Source organism: Eublepharis macularius, chromosome 5, assembly GCF_028583425.1.
Source record: "Eublepharis macularius isolate TG4126 chromosome 5, MPM_Emac_v1.0, whole genome shotgun sequence".
NCBI lineage: Eukaryota > Metazoa > Chordata > Lepidosauria > Squamata > Eublepharidae > Eublepharis > Eublepharis macularius.
In genome coordinates this window covers 40,610,129-40,631,895 of record NC_072794.1, presented here as the reverse complement: position 1 = coordinate 40,631,895, position 21,767 = coordinate 40,610,129, and the positions used below count along the sequence as shown (strand labels likewise).

The 21,767-nt window shown below is 41.4% G+C and overlaps 1 protein-coding gene across 4 annotated transcripts in view; it reads left to right on the top strand.

The window, feature by feature from the left end:
• Positions 1–21,767, top strand: part of KCNT2 (potassium sodium-activated channel subfamily T member 2) — a 305,206-nt gene that overhangs the window by 125,887 nt on the left and 157,552 nt on the right. For 3 of the 4 annotated variants that reach the window (XM_054981907.1, XM_054981906.1, XM_054981905.1), the window contains exons 3-4: positions 15,385–15,484; positions 21,311–21,359. In XM_054981907.1, the coding sequence (XP_054837882.1) occupies positions 15,385–15,484; positions 21,311–21,359 (149 nt within the window). Of the gene's footprint in view, positions 1–15,384; positions 15,485–19,901; positions 19,959–21,310; positions 21,360–21,767 lie in introns of all 4 variants that reach the window. The other variant, XM_054981909.1, reaches the window with a different exon arrangement.

Sequence of the window (21,767 nt, the reverse complement as noted above, 5' to 3'; positions counted from 1 at the left end):
ATGTAACTGGCTGTCTTTATTTTAACAGCAGGCAAGATCTTTACAGATATAGAAAAGTATTGCTAACATATAATCCTAAGCAGAGTTACTCCAATCTAAGCTCATTAAATCAATGGGTTTAGACTGGAGTAATTCTGTTTAGGATTGCACTGTAAGTCTGTATCTCCTAGGCAAGGAGATAGTTATGTTTCAGTAAGAGATTCAAAGGTCTGAATAGGGAACTTCATGGACAGAAGCTGGGACTTATACTCAATCAGTATAGATGTTCAATGAACCAACGTGGTATAACATCCTGTATGGAAGGATGCTGGAACAGGAAGGGAGAACAGGGAACTCCTGTGATAGCAGGCTGACTGAGAACTTAGCACTAAACCTTGATTAGAATGGAGTTCTAAATCAGATAGCAAGCTCAATAAACATGGCAAGTGTTGTTCACAAGCTGGTCTGTGAAGGAGATGAACTAGCAAGGATCCCAGCCTAGAATGAAGCTTAAATAGTCGCAGAGGGAAGAAGCCCCACCCATTCTGTCTTGTTTTTTAGGCCTCCAAGATCTTAATTAGGCCCTGATCTAGGGTTGCCAGGTCCCCTGGGGCCCAAACTGGGGAATGGGGGGGGCACCATGAGGGAGGGGTCACGGAGGAAACTTACTGTGTGCACGCACAAAGCATGCAGGAGCATGCTTCTGAGGTCTTGTTCCCATTCCCTGCACCTTTCTCCTCCATCAGCCAGGTAAGAGGTGGCGGGATGGTGGGGGCTGGGAGCAAGGGATTCCGCACACTGACCAGGGGTCTGGGAACCCTACCCTGTTGCCAGGCGAGCTGCAGTCTTGCTCGATGACAGGCTTGGTGGTTATCTTTTTCCGTGAGACATTCATGTGTTCCAGTTTGCTGACCTGATCAGGAAGTGTCATGTATGCCTGCCTGCATCCATGCCATTGTTATGTTATGTGCCATCACTGTGTTCTGCATTTTATACTGAGAATGATGCCATTTCTGCCATTGTTGTATTCTGCATCTTGCACTGCATTTTGCACCACCCTCGTGGTGGTCCTACTGTGTGAGCCCCCAACCCCAGAGTGGCCGGTCGCCTTGGGATAGAGGCCGCTAATGTCATGTCTGAGCCCCATCCATGCCAATACTCATGCTAATACTGACCCGCTGTTCTGAACCAGTGTTTCATGCTGTAACTCTATGTCATATTGCCATTGCCATAACTCTTTCTTTCACAGGCGTCTGGCAGGTGCTTTATCTAACGGACTGTAGGAATTTTCGGTGCTTCTGACCTTGTAGACAGCTCACTCCCGTGTTTTGCTATGTCTCGACTTTGATCTTTTGCTTTCTCAGTGACTCTACTTGATAGTACAAATATGTGAGATGTTCTCACACAAGTTTGTGCCAAAAATCCTATTTACTATTGGGAGGGGGGAAGGAGCAAACATGTGCTAAGAGGAAGGATTTTTCCACATATCACTATTCCTGTCAATCTTGTTCTTACTGCTCAGATGCTTACCTTGCTTCTGAGTAACTCTATGGCCATATCTGTGGAAATGATTTGATCTCTGAATAAAAACCATTTAACCAAGACCCTGGATTTCTTGTTGCAATGGTACAGGGATCTATCTGCCATAGCCTGTCATCCATAGCCTGACAGGTAGGGGAGGTTGTTGCATTGGACCTCCCTGAATTCTTTGGAGCACTTGGGGTGCAATGTTACCTTACGGTAATGGGGCTACCAATGGCATGACAAGAGCAGGTGATTGATACACTGACGCTTGTCCCCCCCAGCACTCCGTAGGGGGGTTGTAGATTAGGGTCTCCCAGGTTCTTCCCATTACTTTTAATACTTGGATATCCTCTGCCTGTGGGTGGAAAAATCACCTAGTCCACAGTGTGATCTAACCACACATAAATGGATTGCCACATGGAGTGATTTAAAGCAACCTTCACATGGTCGCTGTTTTTTTCCTTGGTCCAAAGTGAATAAGAAAGATGGGATATATTGGATGGTAGCATGTAAGGACTGTAGAGCATTTTTTGAATAGGTAATCATTTAGAGTTCCAAACTTCTCTTACACACATTTCTTTTCCAGAAATCAATGCTAGGCAATGTAATTAGAAAGATTACACCTCTGCATTTCTCAGTAATTTTGGTTTATTTGTTTTTTCTTGATTGGAATTACTTGCTTGACTGCAGGTGTATCTGGTTTCTGGCAAGTCATAGTTAGAAAACTGGAGTTAATTTTCAGCAAGAAAAAAAAATCCTTTCCCCCTCAACATCTTGGTTATTTTTTAAAACAGAAACTATCTTACCACACCTGTGGCATACTGAGCTCCTACAATTCAATTATCATGGAAGCCTTCAGGCTCTCCCTGAAGGCCTCTTTAGCTTTCCTCTGAGGAAATTGAAGCCTTCTCTTAATTAGGCTTGGTAAGTAATCCAGAGTATCTCAGTAATAGTTCCCCAAACTTTATTTCCAAGGTTCATAAAACATTTTGTAGACTGCAATTGTAAGCATACTTACTAAAGAAATAAGTCTTATTGAACCCAGTAGGACACTTGTCTAAGTAATGGTGTATAGCTATAGTTTGAGCTTCCTATTGCAGTGAATTATTTCTGAACTTCCACATAGCATTATTTCTCATTTGTTGTCCTTTCAAGGTGCCCCATGCTTTTCCAACTTTGAGCCAGTGTCTGCATCTATGTTTCCTGATGGTACTCAAGTAAAGTGCAGTGTGTTTGCCTTCTGTTTGGAAGGTATGTTGTGTTTTGGAAAGTGCCACCCACATTGCTTCTATATAACCTGTCACATTCCCCCAAAGCTTCCATTTGCTCCCCCACGCCACTAGGGGCAGGTATTTTAAAATTAATTGTCAATTGCCAAATTGCTAAAGTGTTACAACAATCTATCAAGTAGATTCTCTGAATTCCCAGCTTCCATTTTTTAAAAAAGGCTCTACCCTTTTTCATTGCCAAGATACATCTTTTCTCTTCTATTTCTTCAGTGAAAGAAACTAAATACTTGGATTTTCTTTTTTAAAAAAGAATCTGGGAATTCACAAAATCTCGGTAACATTTAGAATGTATAAAGGAAAACAAACACTTACCTATGTGCCATGTGGTGGGGGGTCTAGCTCACTCTGGAGTTCCTTAAATGAATTTTAGCAAACTGCTGCAAAGACCCTGTGGTGTTTTGCCATCTTTATATGACCTTTATATTACTGGCTCTCTGATTCCCTTAGTGTTCCCTTAGATTTTCACTGCCACCAAAGGCTTTCTCCTTGGTTTTCTTCAGTTTGAGTCATTGTATAGTCTTAGCTATAGGTAGTAGTATAGAATGTCAGGGCAGCTGTGAGGTAAAAAAAGGGATTCTATATTCTAAATGAAATGAGCATTTTACTTAACCAGAAATACTGTTTATTTATAATATATATGCATAGTGGTTCCAGTGTAATTCATAAGTGTAATGATTTCAAAATACTAACTGTAGTGGTTTCAAAATAGGTACAGATCTTTAAAATGTTTCTCTGCAGACTCAGTCACAGACTTATTTCTCTCAGGTGCTACTTAGGCTGAGCCCACTTGCAGGGAGGGCAGAATAACAGTCTAAAGTAAATTAAATAAATAAATTTCATCCACAATTTCAAACATGCAGGCCTCTTCCCTCAGTACTTAATCACAGAATCATAGAATCATAGAGTTGGAAGGGTCCATACAGACCATCTAGTCCAACCCCCTGCCCAGTGCAGGATCAGCCTAAAGCATTTCTGGCAAGTATTCATCCAGCCTCTTCTTGGAAACTGCCAGTGAAGGGGAGTTCACCACCTCCCTGGGCAGCTGATTCCACTTTTGAACTACTCTGACCATGAAAAAGTTTTTCCTAATATCCAGCCGGTACCTTTGTACATGTAATTTAAGCCCATTGCTTTGAGTCCTACCCTCTGCTGCCAACTGGAACATATCCTTGCCCTCCTCCAAATGACAGGCTTTCAAATATTTAAAGAGAGCAATCATGTCCCCCCTCAACCTCCTCTTCTCCAAACTAAACATTCCCAAGGCCCTCAGCCTTTCCTCGTAGGGCTCAGTCTCCAGACCCCTGATCATCCTCGTCGCTCTCCTCTGCACCCTCTCAATTTTGTCCACATCTTTTTTGAGGTGTGGCCTGACCAAGGCAGTATGGAGAAGGACTATGACCTCCTGCGATTTCGACACTATGGCCCCTTTGATACAACCCAAGATTGAATTAGCCTTTTTTGCCACTGCATCACACTGACTGCTCATATTTAGTTTACTGTCCACTCTTACCCCAAGATCCTTTTCACATATACTACTGCCCAGAAGTGTATCCCCCATCCAGTATTTGTGCTTCCCATTCTTGTGGCCCAGATGTAATACTGTGCACTTGTCTTTGTTGAATTGCATCCTATTCACAGCTGCCCACTTCTCCAGAGTATTCAGGTCTTGTTGAATTTTAATTCATTTTAATAACAACAACACTTATATACTGCTCTTCTGAACACATTGGTGCCCATTCAGAGCAGTGAACATAGATTCTCTCTACACGAGTCACCTCGGTGCATGTTCGTCAAGTGTAGGGAGACACAATGTTAGTCGGGAAGTGTAGTTTTAAAAGATCACTCCTCAGAGGGTTTGTTAATTTAAACAAACCTCCCCAAAGGCTCTGTCAATTTTACTTCTCCAGTCTAAAACTGTGTGGGATCACAACTAGAGGGCATCAAGGAATGGAAATGGGCTCCAGTGTATAGCAAAGCCTTTGCTCTGTTTTTTAAAACTAACTTTTCCCAGGTAACATTGCATCTCCCAATATGTGTTCTTCACATGTCAGATGTCTCATGTAGTCAGTGTTGTTATTCCCACAATACAGCTGGGAAGCTGGAGCTGAGTGGCTTACCCAAGACCTCCTGCTGAGCTCATGGCAATAGTGGGATTAAAACCAGCAGAGAGCTGATTTACAATCCGACCACTATGCTACAGCAGCTCTCCATAGCAACGTACATTCAAAACCTCACATTAACCAGCAGAAATAAAATACCGCAACTGTTTACTTGGGAAAACATTACAGATGCTGAACAGCAACTGCTAAAATGTTGAGCTAAAACACAACTTTCATTTCACCATAGTCATGGTGTGGCATGGCAGGCGGTTGCTTTACGTTAAAGGGCTAAATCAAATGTCCCTCAATCCTTTATGAAGGGAAAAACTTGTATCCTGTACTTCTAGGGATATGGCACAGAATGCTTTCATTGCCCATTTTGTTACAAGCATAGAGTGTGTCATGTGCACGTACTTGCCTTCTCCTTCCCCATGGAAATAGGATTTTAAACCTGGGTAAACTTTAGACTGAGCTAAAATGAGTAACCATAGTGTCTGAGTTGAGAGGATACAAGTCAATTACGTCTCCATAGGAGATAATTCACCTTACCTAAAGCCCTAGCATGGCTGCTTGATCTCCAGGATCCGTTGACATGACACTCTGGGTGCTTTCTCCATCATCGCTGGCATTTACCCCATTCTTCCTCATTTCTGCTGTTTGCTATGTTTATGAAATTTATTAATGCCTTAAGTTTTATGTGAAAAATAACTGCAAATATACTCAGTGTAAGAGATGGAGCTGCAAATGCCACAGCCGAAAGTATCTAAATATATCTCAGGTTTTGCTGGTTTGAAAAAAAAGGGGGGGGGGCGAGTTGAAAATTGAACCTGGCAATGTTATACCCAAAAGGAAATCTAGGTGTTTTTCTCCCAGGTGTGATATCATGAAAAAGGGGTCATCTTCATTTTCATACAAGCGTGTACAGTAGTAATAAAGAACAGGGTTTAACATTTTCTTAAGGCTATTGCCTTCCTTTCTGGTAAGTATGGTGGTAAACAAAGGAAAGTTTTATTACCTCAGTTTAGAAATAGGCATGTAGACTTTGGGATTATCAAGTAGAAACAGACGTATGTTTTCAGAGAGAGAGCTCAGAAAATAAAAATCCTCATAATAAAATTAAAGAATGACACAATGTTTGGACATTGATTAAATGATATCATGGATGGTATGTCATTGATGGTGTGTCTTGGTACATTATTCTCTTGCTCAGTCAGCCTTCAGCCCAATGCATCCTTAGTTTGGAGAGTGAACCCACTGAATTCAATAGGACTACTTCTGAGTCAACATGTTTGAAAGCAAGCTGCATCATATTAACCGTAAATAAAATGATCTAACGTGAATCCATATTCATTTATATCCTGCATCAGTAAATAATATATTCTTGAAAACATCAGCATAACTCATGTTAATTTCTCTAATTGGAATTGGCATCTGAAAGTGGTAGTGTCTGATCTGAAACATCAAGTTTAAGAAAAATGGAAGGTTTGCATGAATTGCAAGAAGTTTCTCCAGTCAGTTGTATAAGTTTGTTTCTTGATTACATGCAAATTTTCAAATGTTTAGGTTATTTCGCTTTAAACAGAAGTGAGAGGAATTGGAGAAAGTGATAAGCAACAGAGAGTTGGTGGCTGTGCTTGTATAAAGTCATTTTTCTCATGTTGTAGGAAGCTAGTGCTCAATAGACTTGTAGTTTGGACTAAGTACCTTCTCTGTTTTTTACAACTTTTGGAAATATTTTCCAATATCAAGTTGTATAAGTGTTACTTGTTCAGTAATCCAATCAAATGAAGTAGCATTGCTATCTTCTCTAACATCTTTGAATCTTGTGTGTAGGAGTTTTGTTAGCAGTACAATTGGCTTAACAATGTTATTTTAAAACATGACTTTTGAAAGTAGTTCACTCATCATTCTGAAAGAAAATAAGAGGCTTTTTCAGTTTTTCTTTGAATTGTCAATATTTCCATTGGAAAAATTGGGGGATGTATATGTATCTGTGTGCGTATTTTCCAAAATTTGTCTAGACCCCACTTTCTCCTCAGACCTTTGCTTCTCTAGTTTAAGGATTGACTCCCCCCTTGGGGGGAAGGGGTCATACATCCTTCCCTCCCCCCCCTCATCACAGCTCGCCAAGACTTGGTGAGTTTTCATATAAAGAAAGAAGACAGGTTACTGCCCAGCTAAAACACACGTTTTTTAAAAAATGCAATAGGGTGCAACAGTTGAGATAAAGGAGCATTGAGATGAACCTTTAATCTTCTCTAGGAAATGTGTGTGCCTCTCTTTAGAGGTCAGTCTCCTTCACTGATTAACATTGACCAGTTTAGTTCTGTCTGACAGTGGAATGAATCCTCACCAGATTCTCTTTTTTAAAAACTATCACCAGATTCTCTTTTTTTAAAACTATCAGAAGACACTATGTGAGATTCCCATAGTATAAATTGTTAAAAGTATTGCTGAATACAACCCCTGCCCCCAAAACTGTGATTGATTCAACTTCTTGATAGTAATATGAACCACAAGCCAGGGACCGACAAGGACTCGTGGAAGGCAACTAATTCCTCCCTCTGAACTGTTTTCTCTTTTCTTTCTTTGGCAGGCTCCATAGCTTCTTCTGTTTTCCTACTTCCCTCTCTTCTTCCCTCCCACTAGCCAACCTACCCCCCCTATCTTCAGCTTTCCATCCTTCCATCCCCCTAGCAGCCTTTCTTTGGGAGAAGGCTGGCTGAGTTCCATAGTGGACAGTGTCCAAGTTGTGTGGATAGTGAGTCTCCAGTGGTTGCAACTGAGCTTGTCTCTAGTGAGTCTACCTCCATCAGGGGGACAGAACCTTTCCCAGGTCTCTTTTGTTCTCCAAGTCCTTCTCTGCCTGTCCTGCTCCCTAGCTTTGTTTCACAGAAACCATGATTTGGAAGGCTGAACAATATTGTGGTTGCCTAGCAACCCCCACCATGACCCAGAGAGCTGAGATGATTTTCTTAAAGCTACAGGTATTCTTTCTATTATTTTGCAGAGTCTTATTCTCCCATGTATTTTTTAAAAAGATACCAGATTTTTCTGCAAACCTGGGGCTTTTTTTATGTTTGTAGAGAAATCTCCCCTATCTGCTCCTGGCTCCATTTTGTGGTGTCTTTGATCCACACACTGTGACATTAGATGTTTGATATTCTGAACATTCCAACAGCAAACTTGATGGTTTCTCATTGAAAAATGAAAGGGGGGTGGGCACAAACCAAGGAGGTGTTTCTGTATTCTGCTGGCACCCTGGGTATGTGGAATAATAGTTGTACATTTTGTAAAAATGACTGCTTTGCCCTATATGGCTGATGAAGAACCATGGAATGTTGAAGGTAGTTGAACATCATTTAAAGAGGAAAAATGAAAGAGAAACCAAAGTGTCAAGAAAGATAAATTGACTGAGTTCATCAGTTTATAGTATAAATAGGACAGGTAGATTAATATGGTGAGTTGAATATCCTACAATCCTAATTCCTTCTTCTGCCTGTTCAAGATTTTAAACTGTGAAGCTAAAGGAATCTCGGCAGATTTAATTAAAGGAAAAGTGGTGCTTCCAGTCCAAGTGTCATGGGCTGGGCCAGTGCCGGCAGGATAATCTGAGTCTGGTCTAAGGTCAGACTATGAGTCCAAAGCCAGGTGGGAGTTCCAAATCTAAAGTCCAGAATCCAAAAGCTGAGTCAAGGCACAGTCTGGAGGTGACGAGGCGCAGTGGAGTGGCTGCAGCCAGTGCAGAATGCTGACATGTTGCTTTCACGCTTCCTGGTTGTCTGTGGCAGGGTTTTATAGGTAGGCTGGGCTGGCAGCCAGCTGCTTGGGTGCTATCCTGTGCTTACTTCCTCATCGCTCTCCACTAGCAGCTGGCGTATGGCCAGGAGGTGTGCACTTTGCCACCTCTCCTGCAGCTCTACCCGCTGCTTTTTTCTATGGTGCTCTCTGGGTGAAGCTGGAGGTTTGGGTGTCCTTGGCAGTGCTTTACCAGTGGTGTTGGAACTGGAGGGCATTGGTGCTGCTGGCTCAGCTGCTAACTGAGGGCTTTGGATAACTGCTGGCTGGGCTTCACCAGTGGTGTTTTGGCTGCAGGGTGTTTTGGCTGCAGGCTCAGCTGCTGGCCATGGACTCTGATCTGCCAGCAGCTGTTCCTCCTGATTACTGGCTTCAGCTGCATCAAAGCTGGCTTGGCTGGTTACATGAGGCTCCTCTTCCTCTGAGGAGTCCACCCTCACTGAGCCCCATGACACCGAGAGACAGTACACAGCTCCATCCTCTACACAGTAGAGGATGGGGAAATTCAAACACTTTACAATATCCAAAGGTGAGGAATGGAGGGGCATACCGTGAAGTGTGCTCTGATTTCCCTACCCTTTATCCAGTTCTTCCATGCATACCCCCTTCCTGAATTGTACTATTCAGGTTCAAGGCCATGTCAGTAGTCATCTTATTTTGCTCAGAGATACAGTTTTCAGGGCAATTTTGCTACAAGCAAGAAATTGCTGAGGCTCAAGATTAAGGGATCAGGAAGCTTCTTGTCAAACTCCAGAGTTCAGCAGCCTCCTGCTGTTGCACTATTTGGAACAGGATTTCCTAATTGTTTACTCCCCACCCCCCTTTGTGACTATTCACAGGCCCCCAGCTTGTTTAATCTGAAACATGTTGAAAACACCAGGGAAAGGTGCAAATGGCACCTGTTACTAATAAATTATAAAGTCATTAGCATTCATCAGTTGCCTGTGCCAGATGGCACTCTTGACAGAGTGGGAAGCATTAGCTGAATAATGTAAAGGAAATAAGTAATAAGAAAATTGTACACTGAAGAAATTCTGTTCTTGATTTGAGGCACAAGAAGAAGGATCTTTTACATCCCGGCAGGTACTTCATTCTTATGCTCTCTGGTCTTTTACTCGTGGTCACATTCATTGAGAGTTGCTGTGACTTGAAGCTGGCTGCTGGCTCCTTCCTGTTCTCTACTGTCAGAGAAATGAAGCAGCTAGCCACTTTTCTTAGCAGAGCATTCAATGAGAACCTGGCTACTAGCTCCAGTGACTTCGTGATTCACAAACAATGCATTTGAAATTTTTTGGAGCAATTGCCCCAGCCTGAAATTTCAAAATAGAAGCAGTACTTTGCTATTGGAGAGGATATTTCCTTGGTCAGAGCAGGATAAAAGAAAATAAATAAATAATAGTACATTCTTAAGCAGGTGTCAGAATCCTACTCAAGTCTACTCAATAGGGTTACTCTCAGCAAAGTGTATTTAGGATTGTGCTATTTTAAAGTTCTCACATATTAGCCTTGGTGTAGTGCCATATTTAATTTGCATAACTTTTAGTCTAGAGAGAAAGCCCTAGTGAACTTCTAATAGGGTTGCCAGGCCCCCGCTGGGGGTGGGGGATCCCCTGGGTTGAACCCCCTCCCCTCGCTTCCGATGCATTCAGTAGTGGGGGGTGGTGGAATGGCCGCCACCAGGGGATGCTCTAGCATTCTTCCCTCCTAGTCTCTATGGAAAAAAAGACAAGTTTCAGCTAGAGCGTCTGCTCCGGGTAAAAACTGGTGTGCACAGCTTCTGTGTGCACTCTGAAATAGGAGAAGAGGAGAGGTAGGTTAGGCTGAGTTCTTCTCCTAATGGAAACGGACACCAGTGGTACTGCCTACACCCTCCCCAAGCTTCAATCAATTCAGGGCTTTTCCAAGGGGATGCTTCTCTTAAAATTGTTTATTTGTGTGAAAGCCGTAGGTGGGTGGTGGGTGGTGAGAAGGTGAGCAAGTCTAAGCAACCTCACACACAGCCTTCTGAGTCTCAAATTCTACTCCTTTACTCCCCCCCCACCCCGCCCCCAAGCAGGGGTCCTTGACTTGCCCCATTTAGTGCTGTCGGCTGCCTTTTTAAAATCTTACTTGTGAGTGAGAGCCAAACTACAAGCGACGCCTGACACAGGTTGGACACTTGTCAGCTTCCCTCAAGTTTTGATGGGAAATGTAGGCATCCTGGTCTTGCAGCTGTAATGGAGAGCCAAGCTGTAAAACCAGGACGCCTACATTTCCCATCAAAACTTGAGGTAAGCTGACAAGTGTCCAACCCGTGTAAGGCGTCACTTGTAGCTTGGCTCTAAGTCTCAACTGTTTAGTTCCAACCCTTCACAGATTTGCAAAACAATACAGAGCTCAGCTTCCTCCACTCTTCCCCCCTCCCCCTCCTTCAGATTTTTGTCCTGGGCAGCCCTGGTGTGCGTGTGAGAGTGCATGTGAGCTCTGCTCTTGCCATTGCTTCCCTTTGCAGTTCTTTACAGCTCGTCTGCAGCACAGTCTGTCTACAGAAGGTTGAGAATTAGCTTGATAGAGCTCCCTGCAAGATAAGACAAAAAGCAGCCCAAATGGGGCAAGATTGGAGGGAAGGAATGCAGAATCTGTGCAGGCAGCCTGATCTTTGGTGCTTGCTTGCATTTGCTGTCATCCTGCCTGGAGAGAAATGGAGGGGAGGGTAGAGGATCTTTTCTGCTGGCAGCAAAACCAGAGGGAAGAGGAGAATATTAGTCCAGTGACTCTGGGTTGCCAGCTCCAGGTTGGGAGATTTGGAGGATGGAGTCAGGAGAGGGTAGGGTTTGGGGAGGGGGACCTCATTAGGAAATAATACAATAGAGTATACCCTCCAAAGTAGCCATTTTCTCCAGATGGACTGATCTCTGTGGCCTGGAGATCAGTTGTAATTCCGGGAGATTTCCAGCCACCACCTGGAGGCTGGCAATCCTACTCTGCAGAGACCAACAAGATTTTCAAAGTGTAAGCTTTTGAGAGTCAGAGCTCCCTTTTTCAGACACAAATGACTAAGGATGAGGCCTGAGCAACTGTCTTTAGCCGCCTGACTCCTGCCTGTGCAGGCAGCTTGAAGCAGCCTGTTTTGATGTCTCCTTCCCCTCAACTCCCTGGTCCAGTTCTCAATTTTCTGAGAGATTGTCTCAGAGGAAGAGAAGATAGACCAGAGATGGGTTAAAGTTTTGAGAGATTCCAGACAGTGGTAACTGCCAAATGTTTAAGTTGGTCTCATTTGCACTTTCCATCCCTGTATCCAACGTCTACTACTGAGTTTTCAGCTTAATGATGCAACTCTGGAGCAAGGAAATAAATTGATTGAGTGACAGCCTTGTGAAAAGCAGAACTCCAGGTAAGACTCAACATCAGAATGTCTTGTGAGGACTTCTGTGAGTTTGTACGACAAAACCAGAGTTGCTGAAAGCGGTTAGAAGCCAAGAAAAATGCTTATTTTCCCAGAAGTGGAAAGTAATTTTAATTTTAAAAGCAGGAAGTGATAACAGGAAGGGGTGGGGTTTAGGGGAGTGCCCCAGAAGTGATATCACAAGAAGGGGTGGGGTTTAAGAATGACCTGGAAGTGACATCACAGGACTTGATGTCACAAAGTGATGTCACATCCTTGGTAAGCACTGCCCCCAAAATCTCCAAGTATTGACCGAGTTGGACCTGGCAACCGTAACTTCTAAACTAGTGGAGGTGGTTAATCTCTATGTTGAATCAGTTGCCTCTACACTTCAGCAGATTGTAGGGATAATAAAGTAACTTTAGAAGTGTTTCTGAGGTCTTAAACCCTTTAAGACCTTACCTTTACCTTTAACCCTAAATGGGAAGATGGATAGTTTATTACAACAGAGCAGCTGTGGTCTTCAGACTGGGTGTCTTTTTCACATTTTATGTAAGATTTACAGCTTAGGTTTCCCATTATGTGTAGCAAGTTTATAGTTAACCCATTCTGTATAAACTGTACAGCTGTAGCAGTAGTTTGTAATGCCTGCATTATGAGAACAGTGCCTATCACAACCCCTTATCCAGGGCTGTCTCTTTCTCTCAATTATTTATTATTCTATTTGTTTTTGTTTTTATTTATACCACTTTACACCAACAAGTCACTCAGGCTGCAGTTGTGTGCCACCCCACCAGCCATACACTTCTTTTTATTACTACATAGTCCACTAAGTTTTAGGTGTGTGAGGCAAACTAGATTTCTTATATTAGTGTCTTTTTTTTCTTTTACACACACAAGATCCCTTAATTATTAACCAGAGAGTGTAGTGTATACAACTCAGGACCTCTTTCCCCTGGATCCTTGGGTTATATGGTTGATGGGAACATGGGAGTCAAATATAACAAAACACATACATTTATTTAATTATTTAAGTGTAGGATGGAATGGTTTTTCACTCTAGTCTGATAGATGACACGGTTACCAGATCTGGGAGGTGCTTTATGCTTATTGGTTACAATGTTAGTGCTCTCAGACTTAGAAACAATAAGAAGATAAGCCTTAATACTTCACTGTTCTTAATACAGTAACAGCACTCAAACCCTGCTTGTCTAAATCTTATAGCAAAGTGGCCCTGATATTTGGATATTTAAATTCAGAGGTTGGAGCCGTGAATGGATAAAATACATCTTCCTACACATCTGAAAAGTGTTCCAAATTTGCAGAAAAATCTAAACAAAAATGCATTGGAGGATTAAAAAGAAACCTAAAATGATAAAAGGAGTGTCTGTAGCTTCAACCAGATGCCCTCGGTGGTTGTTGCTAGGCAACCATAACAGTTCAGTCAGTGTTTCAGGCTTGGTTCTGCCCTTCACAAGGCACAAATTGGCCAAAATTGGCCCCTGTGAAAGGAAGAAGCTTTCCCACCACAGGGTGTGATGATGTCACTAATGGAAGTGATATCGTGCCTGCTGGGAGTGTATGTTTATAAAGCTCGACCATGAGAAGATCTAAGTGCCAAGTTCTCCCTCTCCTCCTGCCAGGAGGTTAAGGGGACCTTACAATCCTAGATGCTGATTCTAGGGTTGCCAGGTCCCCTGGGCTTAAAACCGTGGAATGGGGAAGTGCACTAGGAGGACTTACCTTGCACACACACAAAGTTATTATGTTATTTTTGGCATGATGGATCATATGTGGGGCCAATTTGATAAAAACCAACCCCAAACACTAGATTGGGGGACAGTTTTTATCAATCTGGCCCCACGCATGATCTGTGGCTTCTGTATCACGTCAGGAATGATGTCATTTCCTACGCAATAAGGAAATGCTCCAGAGTGTGTGGTGAGTGCACTGTGGAGCCCCCAGGCCTATTTCCATGCCTCCCCCCTGGCAAGATAAAAGGTCACGAGTGTCAGAGGCTGGGAGCAAAGGATCCCCTCCCCCACCAGGGGAATGATTCCCATTATCTGGTGTGGAGTTTCCAAGCACCAGGATAAGAGGTCAAGTTGTCCCAGGTCAGATGGGTGAGAAAAGAAAGAAGATAGCCTTCATTGCCTCCCCATGAGAGCTCTGTCGTGCCCTCTTATACTTCCAATAGTGCCTTCAGGAATTCAGGGTGCAGACTCAGAATAACCTTCATTATTTTCTGAGTTTTTCCCCTTGGGGAGCAGGGAAGAAACTGATTTTGCAGAGCCCATTGATGAATTAGGCCTAGGTGAGTTCGCCCATCACTAACTGTATATTGGATCAGAAACCTGAATTATTTGTGGGATTTACCTCATTGAATTACTTACCTGATCAAATGCTAATTTGGAGAACACTGAAATTACTTGAGCACTTTGTCAATGGGTGATGACGGATATGCACATTCTCAATCTGCTGAAAGTGGTTTAAGCAAATATTCCCTGTCCTGAAAACAAATACTTCAGAAAGCAGCAGCTGTGTGCGCAAACCACTTTTACCCCACTCAGAAGGTAGATATTTCTTCCCCATAGACTTTTTCAGTGTGTTATTGCTGAACACATACATTTTTAGAAATTCTGTTGTATACTAAAGAGTAGTTTCTAAATTTTTGTACTTTTAAAAAAGTGAAGTAATATTTCAAAGTTTATTTCATGGATGCAATTCAGGTTCCTCCCAAATTCGCCGTACATATCCATTGGCATGGAAGATTGGAGGCTTGAATCAAAGTAGCATTTGTTATCAGAACCTCCCACTTATTGAATATGTGTTGTTATCCCATCCTTCCTCCGAGGGGTCCAGGTTGGCATTCATTGGGTTTCCTCTTTTTTATCCTCAGTGTTTAGAGTAAAAGTTGGTGACTTCCACAAGACCGTCTGTTAGGTATCAAAGACAAGTGAGAAATTGAAGCTGGGATTCTTTCTTCAGACTCCAAATGTATCCACTGCCACGCTACATTAGCTGAGTGTCAATTTTTAAATAATTTATGTTGTTCCCACAAAAGACAACAGATATGAAATCATGCATTCAGCATGTGTCCAATTATCAGATTTTTAAGTGATCTAACTGTGCAGCTTCTACTTTGAATGAATATAATTCTGTATTTTATAGGCTTCCATCATAATTCTCCAGATATTAATTTGAATTTGGATATTTGTCCTCAGTTTTGTTTTCTTCTGTGTCTGAGGAAATGTTTTCCCCCTGTTTTACAGTAAATTAGGATGGAAGAGTCAGACTAAATTGTTCATTCTTTTTCTTTCTTTTTAAACAGGCCTCAGAATACGCTTGTTCAATTTTTCACTCAAGCTGCTAAGTTGTTTGTTGTATATAGTTCGAGTGCTCTTGGATGACCCTTCTCGAGAACATGGATGGTAATGTTTCTTTGTATTATTTGTCTCTCAAAATTCTTCATGAACTGTATCACTGACATTAGTTGAATGGCCTTTGGATCTTGGCCTACAGTGTTTTTCTTAGTATCACCCAGATTGCCACTTGGCATTTGTTCAGAATACCCATTTTAATCATTTGTATTGTAAAAAGTGTACTGTTGGATAGCTAGCATGTTGGGAATTAGAGGCCATCTAGTATTAGACAAGAAATGTGAAATACATTAACTTACAGATTAGACAAAGTTCTTTTTTTTTTGAGGAGCAATCTATCATTCATTTACTGCAGATTTTTCATGAACAATAGACAGTGGAGTATTAAGACATGGCTGTAGAGTGCTGGTATCATGAAGAAATAACACCCCCCCCTCAAATCCAAACAGACACCTAACTGGAATTTATTTTCCATTCCCCTGAACAAACTGTAAGCTTCCTTGAGTTCCCGCAAGGTAGAAAGGGGGCTAATAATTGTTTTAAACAAACAGACAGACACACAAACAAAATTGGATCAGCAGTCTCTGAAACCACTTGCAGCTCTTCCTGTTTCCTCACCTGCTGGGGGCACTTGGGCTATATTAGCTGGGAGGGTTTGTCCTGCATTATATTCCATCATGTTCATATGTTATGATGTGCCATCATGCCCTCCCTGTCCCTTCACGTTTTGTCCTCTTAAAGTGAAGTTCTAAGCCTAAGTAGTCCAGTCTTACCCCATCTAAGGATTTAGAGCTGAACTATACGAGATGAATTACACATGCAGAACACGTGATTGCACTTACACGTTTCTCCTGCTACTTACCATGTTCACTCGCGCACTTCAACCACATGGTAGTTGATCCCGTGTTGTCCATTCCCTTGCTTGAGTTTCCTTCTAGTTTCAAGACTGCCCCTTACTTCATTTTGGTTTGTGTGATTCTCTGGTGTGATTTTGAGTATGAATATGAATTTAATATGAGGTAAAATTTCTCAGATTGAGCAATTATTACATAGTTTGTCTAAAACACATTTTTGAGGTGAATCTCTTGGCTGCAGGTTGAATTGTTTAGAGTTTTGATTAGTGAAATTTCTCCATACTTTGCTAAACAGAGTTCAGCTTAGTTAATCATTGTTCGTATCTGACAATTCTTGTAATTTCTGAGGAACAGTTTAGAGATCTCTTTTAACATTTCATTCTGTATCATTATAGACAGTTATTTTAATGGATCAAATAATTTTTAGCAACTGATTCACTGCATATGTTCTCAAAAACGGATTGTGTTTCCTAAGAACATGTCTACAGAGACTGTCAGTTGTTAATTTAAGCTGCCGGAGTACAAAATGAGCTCCATAAAATCTAGTTATAGAGAGAACACTTTTAATGCTGATATTGTTCTCATATTAAATCCTACATCTTGGCAATGAAAAGCACAAACATAGACGTGTTTGTAGGAGTTAAATTCCTGCAAATTAGTAGATAACGAGTGGATGCCCTCCATTCCATTTTGTTGTTCTGTGGGTTGACTGTACCACACATTCTTGTTAATTTTGCAAGTGGTACAAGTGTAGTTTGCTAAAGTTTTCAGTTCTCATCCTTCCCCCTGCCCCCCGTTAGACGTTACTGATTCACATATATGCCAATTGTGCATATGTCAATTAATGATTAGTTCATACAATATGCATCTTTCATTTAGTGTGGTGTTTGTTGTCTTTGTACTACATTATAGAGTTATGTGTTTCTTTTATTACTAATTACAATAATTACAAAAATGGTGGGTTTCTTAATTATCTTAATTAATATGAAAAGGACACAAATTCACTGTCTAAACATTCTATGAAAAAACTCACGAGTTTCTTTTGTTTTGTTCTGGTTTCTTTTGTTATTTCAGTCTCAGCCTCTACTGGTTTCACTTTTACAAGGCAGCCAGCATTATCAAGAAAAGGAAACAGTGGGATCTCTAAGAGCCAAGCTACAAGTGACGCCTTACACAGGTTGGACGCTTGTCAGCTTACCTCAAGTTTTGATGGGAAATGTAGGCGTCCTGGTTTTACAGCTTGGCTCTCCATTACAGCTGCAAGACCAGGATGCCTACATTTCCCATCAAAACTTGAAGGAAGCTGAAAAGTGTCCAACCTGTGTCAGGCATCACTTGTAGCTTGGCTCTCAGTGTTACATCTGTTTGAGCCCTGAATCTTGATTACTTAAGACTGAATCATTCACATATAGAACACGTGTTGAAAGCAAAGATACATTCATTGGCTTTTAAATTTCACATTGCAAAGCAGGTCTGAGCCACTAGCCTCACATATATGTATGTATCTATGTATCCATCATCTTCACTGTCCACTCGATGCAACTGATCAAGTTCATTCTTTTATCTGTTATGATTGTACTGTTGCAGAAAAGAAAAAAAACTGAGACTAAAGAACTCCCAGTATCATATCTGTTGGAGTTCTCAATGAATCAACAAACCTTATTACACCTAACCCTTCCCTGACCAATACTCAATTTCCATGACACCTCTATGGAGGATAATTATTGTTTGCAGAGGCTGTGGTCCCCTTTCAAAGTAGGTTTATAGAGCCTCATTTTAGATAAACACTGTAAATCAAAAGTTGAGGCTGCACAACTGCAAACCTGGCACTTAACTTAGCTTGCAGATATCCTAGAAACATTGATGCTCAAATAAAACAATATGGTTGTTGATTGAAAGCCAATATAATTCCCTTCCGCAAGCAATCTTTTTATTTGAAATCATTAATCAGCTTACATGTCTCTTTGCTCTGGACTATACTGGGGCTTTTTGATTGGGGCTTTTTGATTGTTGTTGTTAAATACACTATGCTGCTCATTATTAAAGTTGGTCTATACCTACAAGATATTCTGCTGCTTCATCCTGCTTCCCAGCCTGTAGTAAATCACTTTTGCCACATGCTCATGAAAGCTCTTGTTGTACAAAATGTTCCAACCAATTAAAAAATTCCCTAAAAAATGAGCCACTGGCTTTAATGAGGCTCGTATAAATGTTACTTGGGTTTTATGCAGTGCGTTTGGACCAGGTGACATTAAAACACTTGCACAGTCATTAATGTACAAATGCTCCCAGCCATCCTGGGAGAAAGTTTGATGCTTATTATCTGTTTATGAGATGTAAGGGTAAACTCCCTGAGGCTCGATTAGGGTTGGGACTGGCAATTAGAAGCAAAAGTGGAAAACATCTGGATGTCTCTCTCTTTCTGGTCTCTCAAGAGTTCTAAATTGACTCATAATTCATGTCTCAGACTATGGAATTCCTAAACCTTATTACTTGGTAGATGCTACTGGCCTTTCTTTCTTTCTTTTTCTTTCTTTCTTTTTCTTTCTTTCTTTCTTTCTTTCTTTCTTTCTTTCTTTCTTTCTTTCTTTCTTTCTTTCTTTCTTTCTTTCTTTCTTTCTTTCTTTCTTTCTTTCTTCCTTCCTTCCTTCCTTCCTTCCTTCCTTCCTTCCTTCCTTCCTTCCTTCCTTCCCTCCCTCCCTCCCTCCCTCCCTCCCCCCCCCCCCCCGCCCGCCCGCCCGCCCGCCCCGGCCCATAAACATTATTTTCCTCCTTTCTCCTCCTCCTTTGCAGTGATCTGGCTTCTAGAAAGCTGCTACTCTCCTGAGGCACCCTGGATGTCTATCAGAGAGAGAGAGAGAGAGAGAGAGAGAGAGAGAGAGAGTATGTATGTATGTATGTGTATATGTATATGTATGTGTATACGTGTATACACATGTATATATGTGTGTGTGGAGAGAGAGAGAGAGAGAGAGAGAGAGAGAGAGAGAGAGAGAGAGAGAGAGAAGAAGAAGAAGAAGAAGAAGTAGACAAATCTCCCTGGGGAGGGAATGCCATAGTTTGGGTGCCATGATAGAGAAGGCCCTTTCTCTCATTGCAATCCATCTAGCTCCAGATGGTAGGGGCACACAAAACAGGTCCCTAAAGGTGACAGAGTGTTTGGTAGGTCATTTTTTAAGTAGGCAGTTCTTACAGTATGCTGGCCCAAACCATAGAGGGCATTAAAGGCGAATACCAGCATCTTAAATTGGGCCTGGAGTTATGAACTTCAGTGGGATTGCTTTTTTCCACAAAGAGCCTATGACAGTATAAATGGTAACACTCTGCTTGCATAAAGATTGTCCATCGTATTCATGACAATTTCTTTAAAATGAACAAATCCTGATTGTGTGTTTCTCTATGTGGATTTAATGCCTAATATTATCCTTTTATATTTTAACTGCTCGTCTTCCTGAGACAAGACACTGTTAGATAGCTCTGGACATTATTTTGCAGCTATTTAAAGAATGTTATTACAATAAGCTAATTATCTTGTCTGGGTTTTTTTTTCTTTCTGTTTGTTCTGGTTTACATGAAAATGGATTTTAACATTTGGCATCATGGATATCTGGTAGCAAGGAATTAAATCGAGCTTGTTCCAATCAAAACAACACTCCTGTAGCAATAGATTGGTAAGTTTTCAGGTTGTTCACAATAATTGGGATATGTTTTTGTGGTTAAATGTTACTGTTTGTAAAGAACGTATCTATTGAAATATCTGCACTTTTGTAAGATGGGTAAGTAGATTATAACTGTACTTTCTTAAAAATATAATTTGTCCCCCCTGTGGGTGCGGAGGATCCTCCACTCCCAGCCTCTGTCTCCCCACCACTGCTTACCTGGCCAGTGGGTGAAAAAGGCAGGGAGAACAGGCCCAGGAGGCAAGAAATCTCCTGAGGAAGTGCACAGTGGGCTTGCTCCTGGTGGGTGCGATGACATCACTTCTTGAAGTGACGTCGTCATGCTCGGCAGCAGGCAAGCTCCTGTGTGTCACAGGGGCCAATTTACTTACTTCCAGTAAGTGCTGGGTCCCCACCACCACCACCACCAGGAGGGTATAGTGACCTGGCAACCCTATAATGACCCCAGTCTATCAGGAACTTCTCTTGTGTAAAGCCTATGGAAATATCACAGTGGAACAAATAGTAATCTACTTGGCAGAGTATTGACGGAGCAAATATTGACAATTTTAGGTTTGATTAATAGTCTTTTCCCCTTCTTAATAAAAGCAAGGGTAGGTTTTTTCCCCTCCTTCCATGAGGTATGGAGAGTGAGATCCTGTGAAGGCAAGGCTGGGTTGAAGTTTGAAGATGAACCCGCCTTTCTCACAGGCCTTGCTGTAGCTTCTGCCTCACCCACCTGCTCTAAATTGAACAATGCAGGATTCACTGGTTGCTTTTGTGGCCTAAGAAGTGTAATTAATCTGGTATCATTTATATAAGAAATTCCCTTTTTCAAAAAAATAGCTACTGAAAACAATGGAGAGTCAAAATGCATCTGGCTATAGAAAAAAGGACAAATTCTTTTACATTCTGCAAATATTGAATTCATGGTAGTCCGAATAAATACCTTTTGTGCATTATATAATGTCTTAGTGATTATCTGAATTTGATGCTATTGATATCTTTGTAGCAAATTACATGCCCTAATCTTGTTATCCATATTACTGTTAGTTATGGGTTATGAAATATTCCCTTTGTTTGTTCAGAAGAATTATTAAGCTGGTCATCGCTTCTGTTTAGATGACCCAATCAATTCCCTGCGTCATGGCTGCTATATTTTTATAGGGCATTAGGTCCAGAAACACTAGAAGGGCATTAAAAACCTTTAAAGGGATGGATATTTTCCCCCAGATTATCACAAGTATACCCACACAGGGCTACACTTGTTTATATGTTTTACAAAATGTATTTTGGCATCAGAGCAGGTTCTAAAACAGTATTTGATGAAAAAGTCCCATTAATGATGTTCATTATTTTAATAGGACGCCTATTATTTGGGTGAACAGAAGCTTACCATTATGGGGACTGCAGGTAATATATGATTTCAGGTTTTTGCAGCTCTTGTAAATGTAACATTCTAGAATGAATTGATGGCTGTATAGCTAAAGGAGCAAAGAGCAAAGAATACTGCTCAGTTAGCCAACCTGTGGAAAGGTAAACATTAAGAAACCTGAATTATAACCTTATAATAAATAAGAGTTCGTTTGCAGAATAAGGCTGAGATCCAAAGACTTCTATGTTCTTTGGGAAACTGCTTCTGCTCATAAGAGTGGGTTCAGAGTGCCATTTCTCCCTTTGTTAACTGTGGGCCTCCATGCCACAGTGACCCTTGCCCTGAAAGTCCTCCAATCATTTACGAGCAACTTTGGGGAGGATCAATAATAAGAACATAACATTCAATTTATATAACATTTGATTTATATAACATTTTTTTGCATA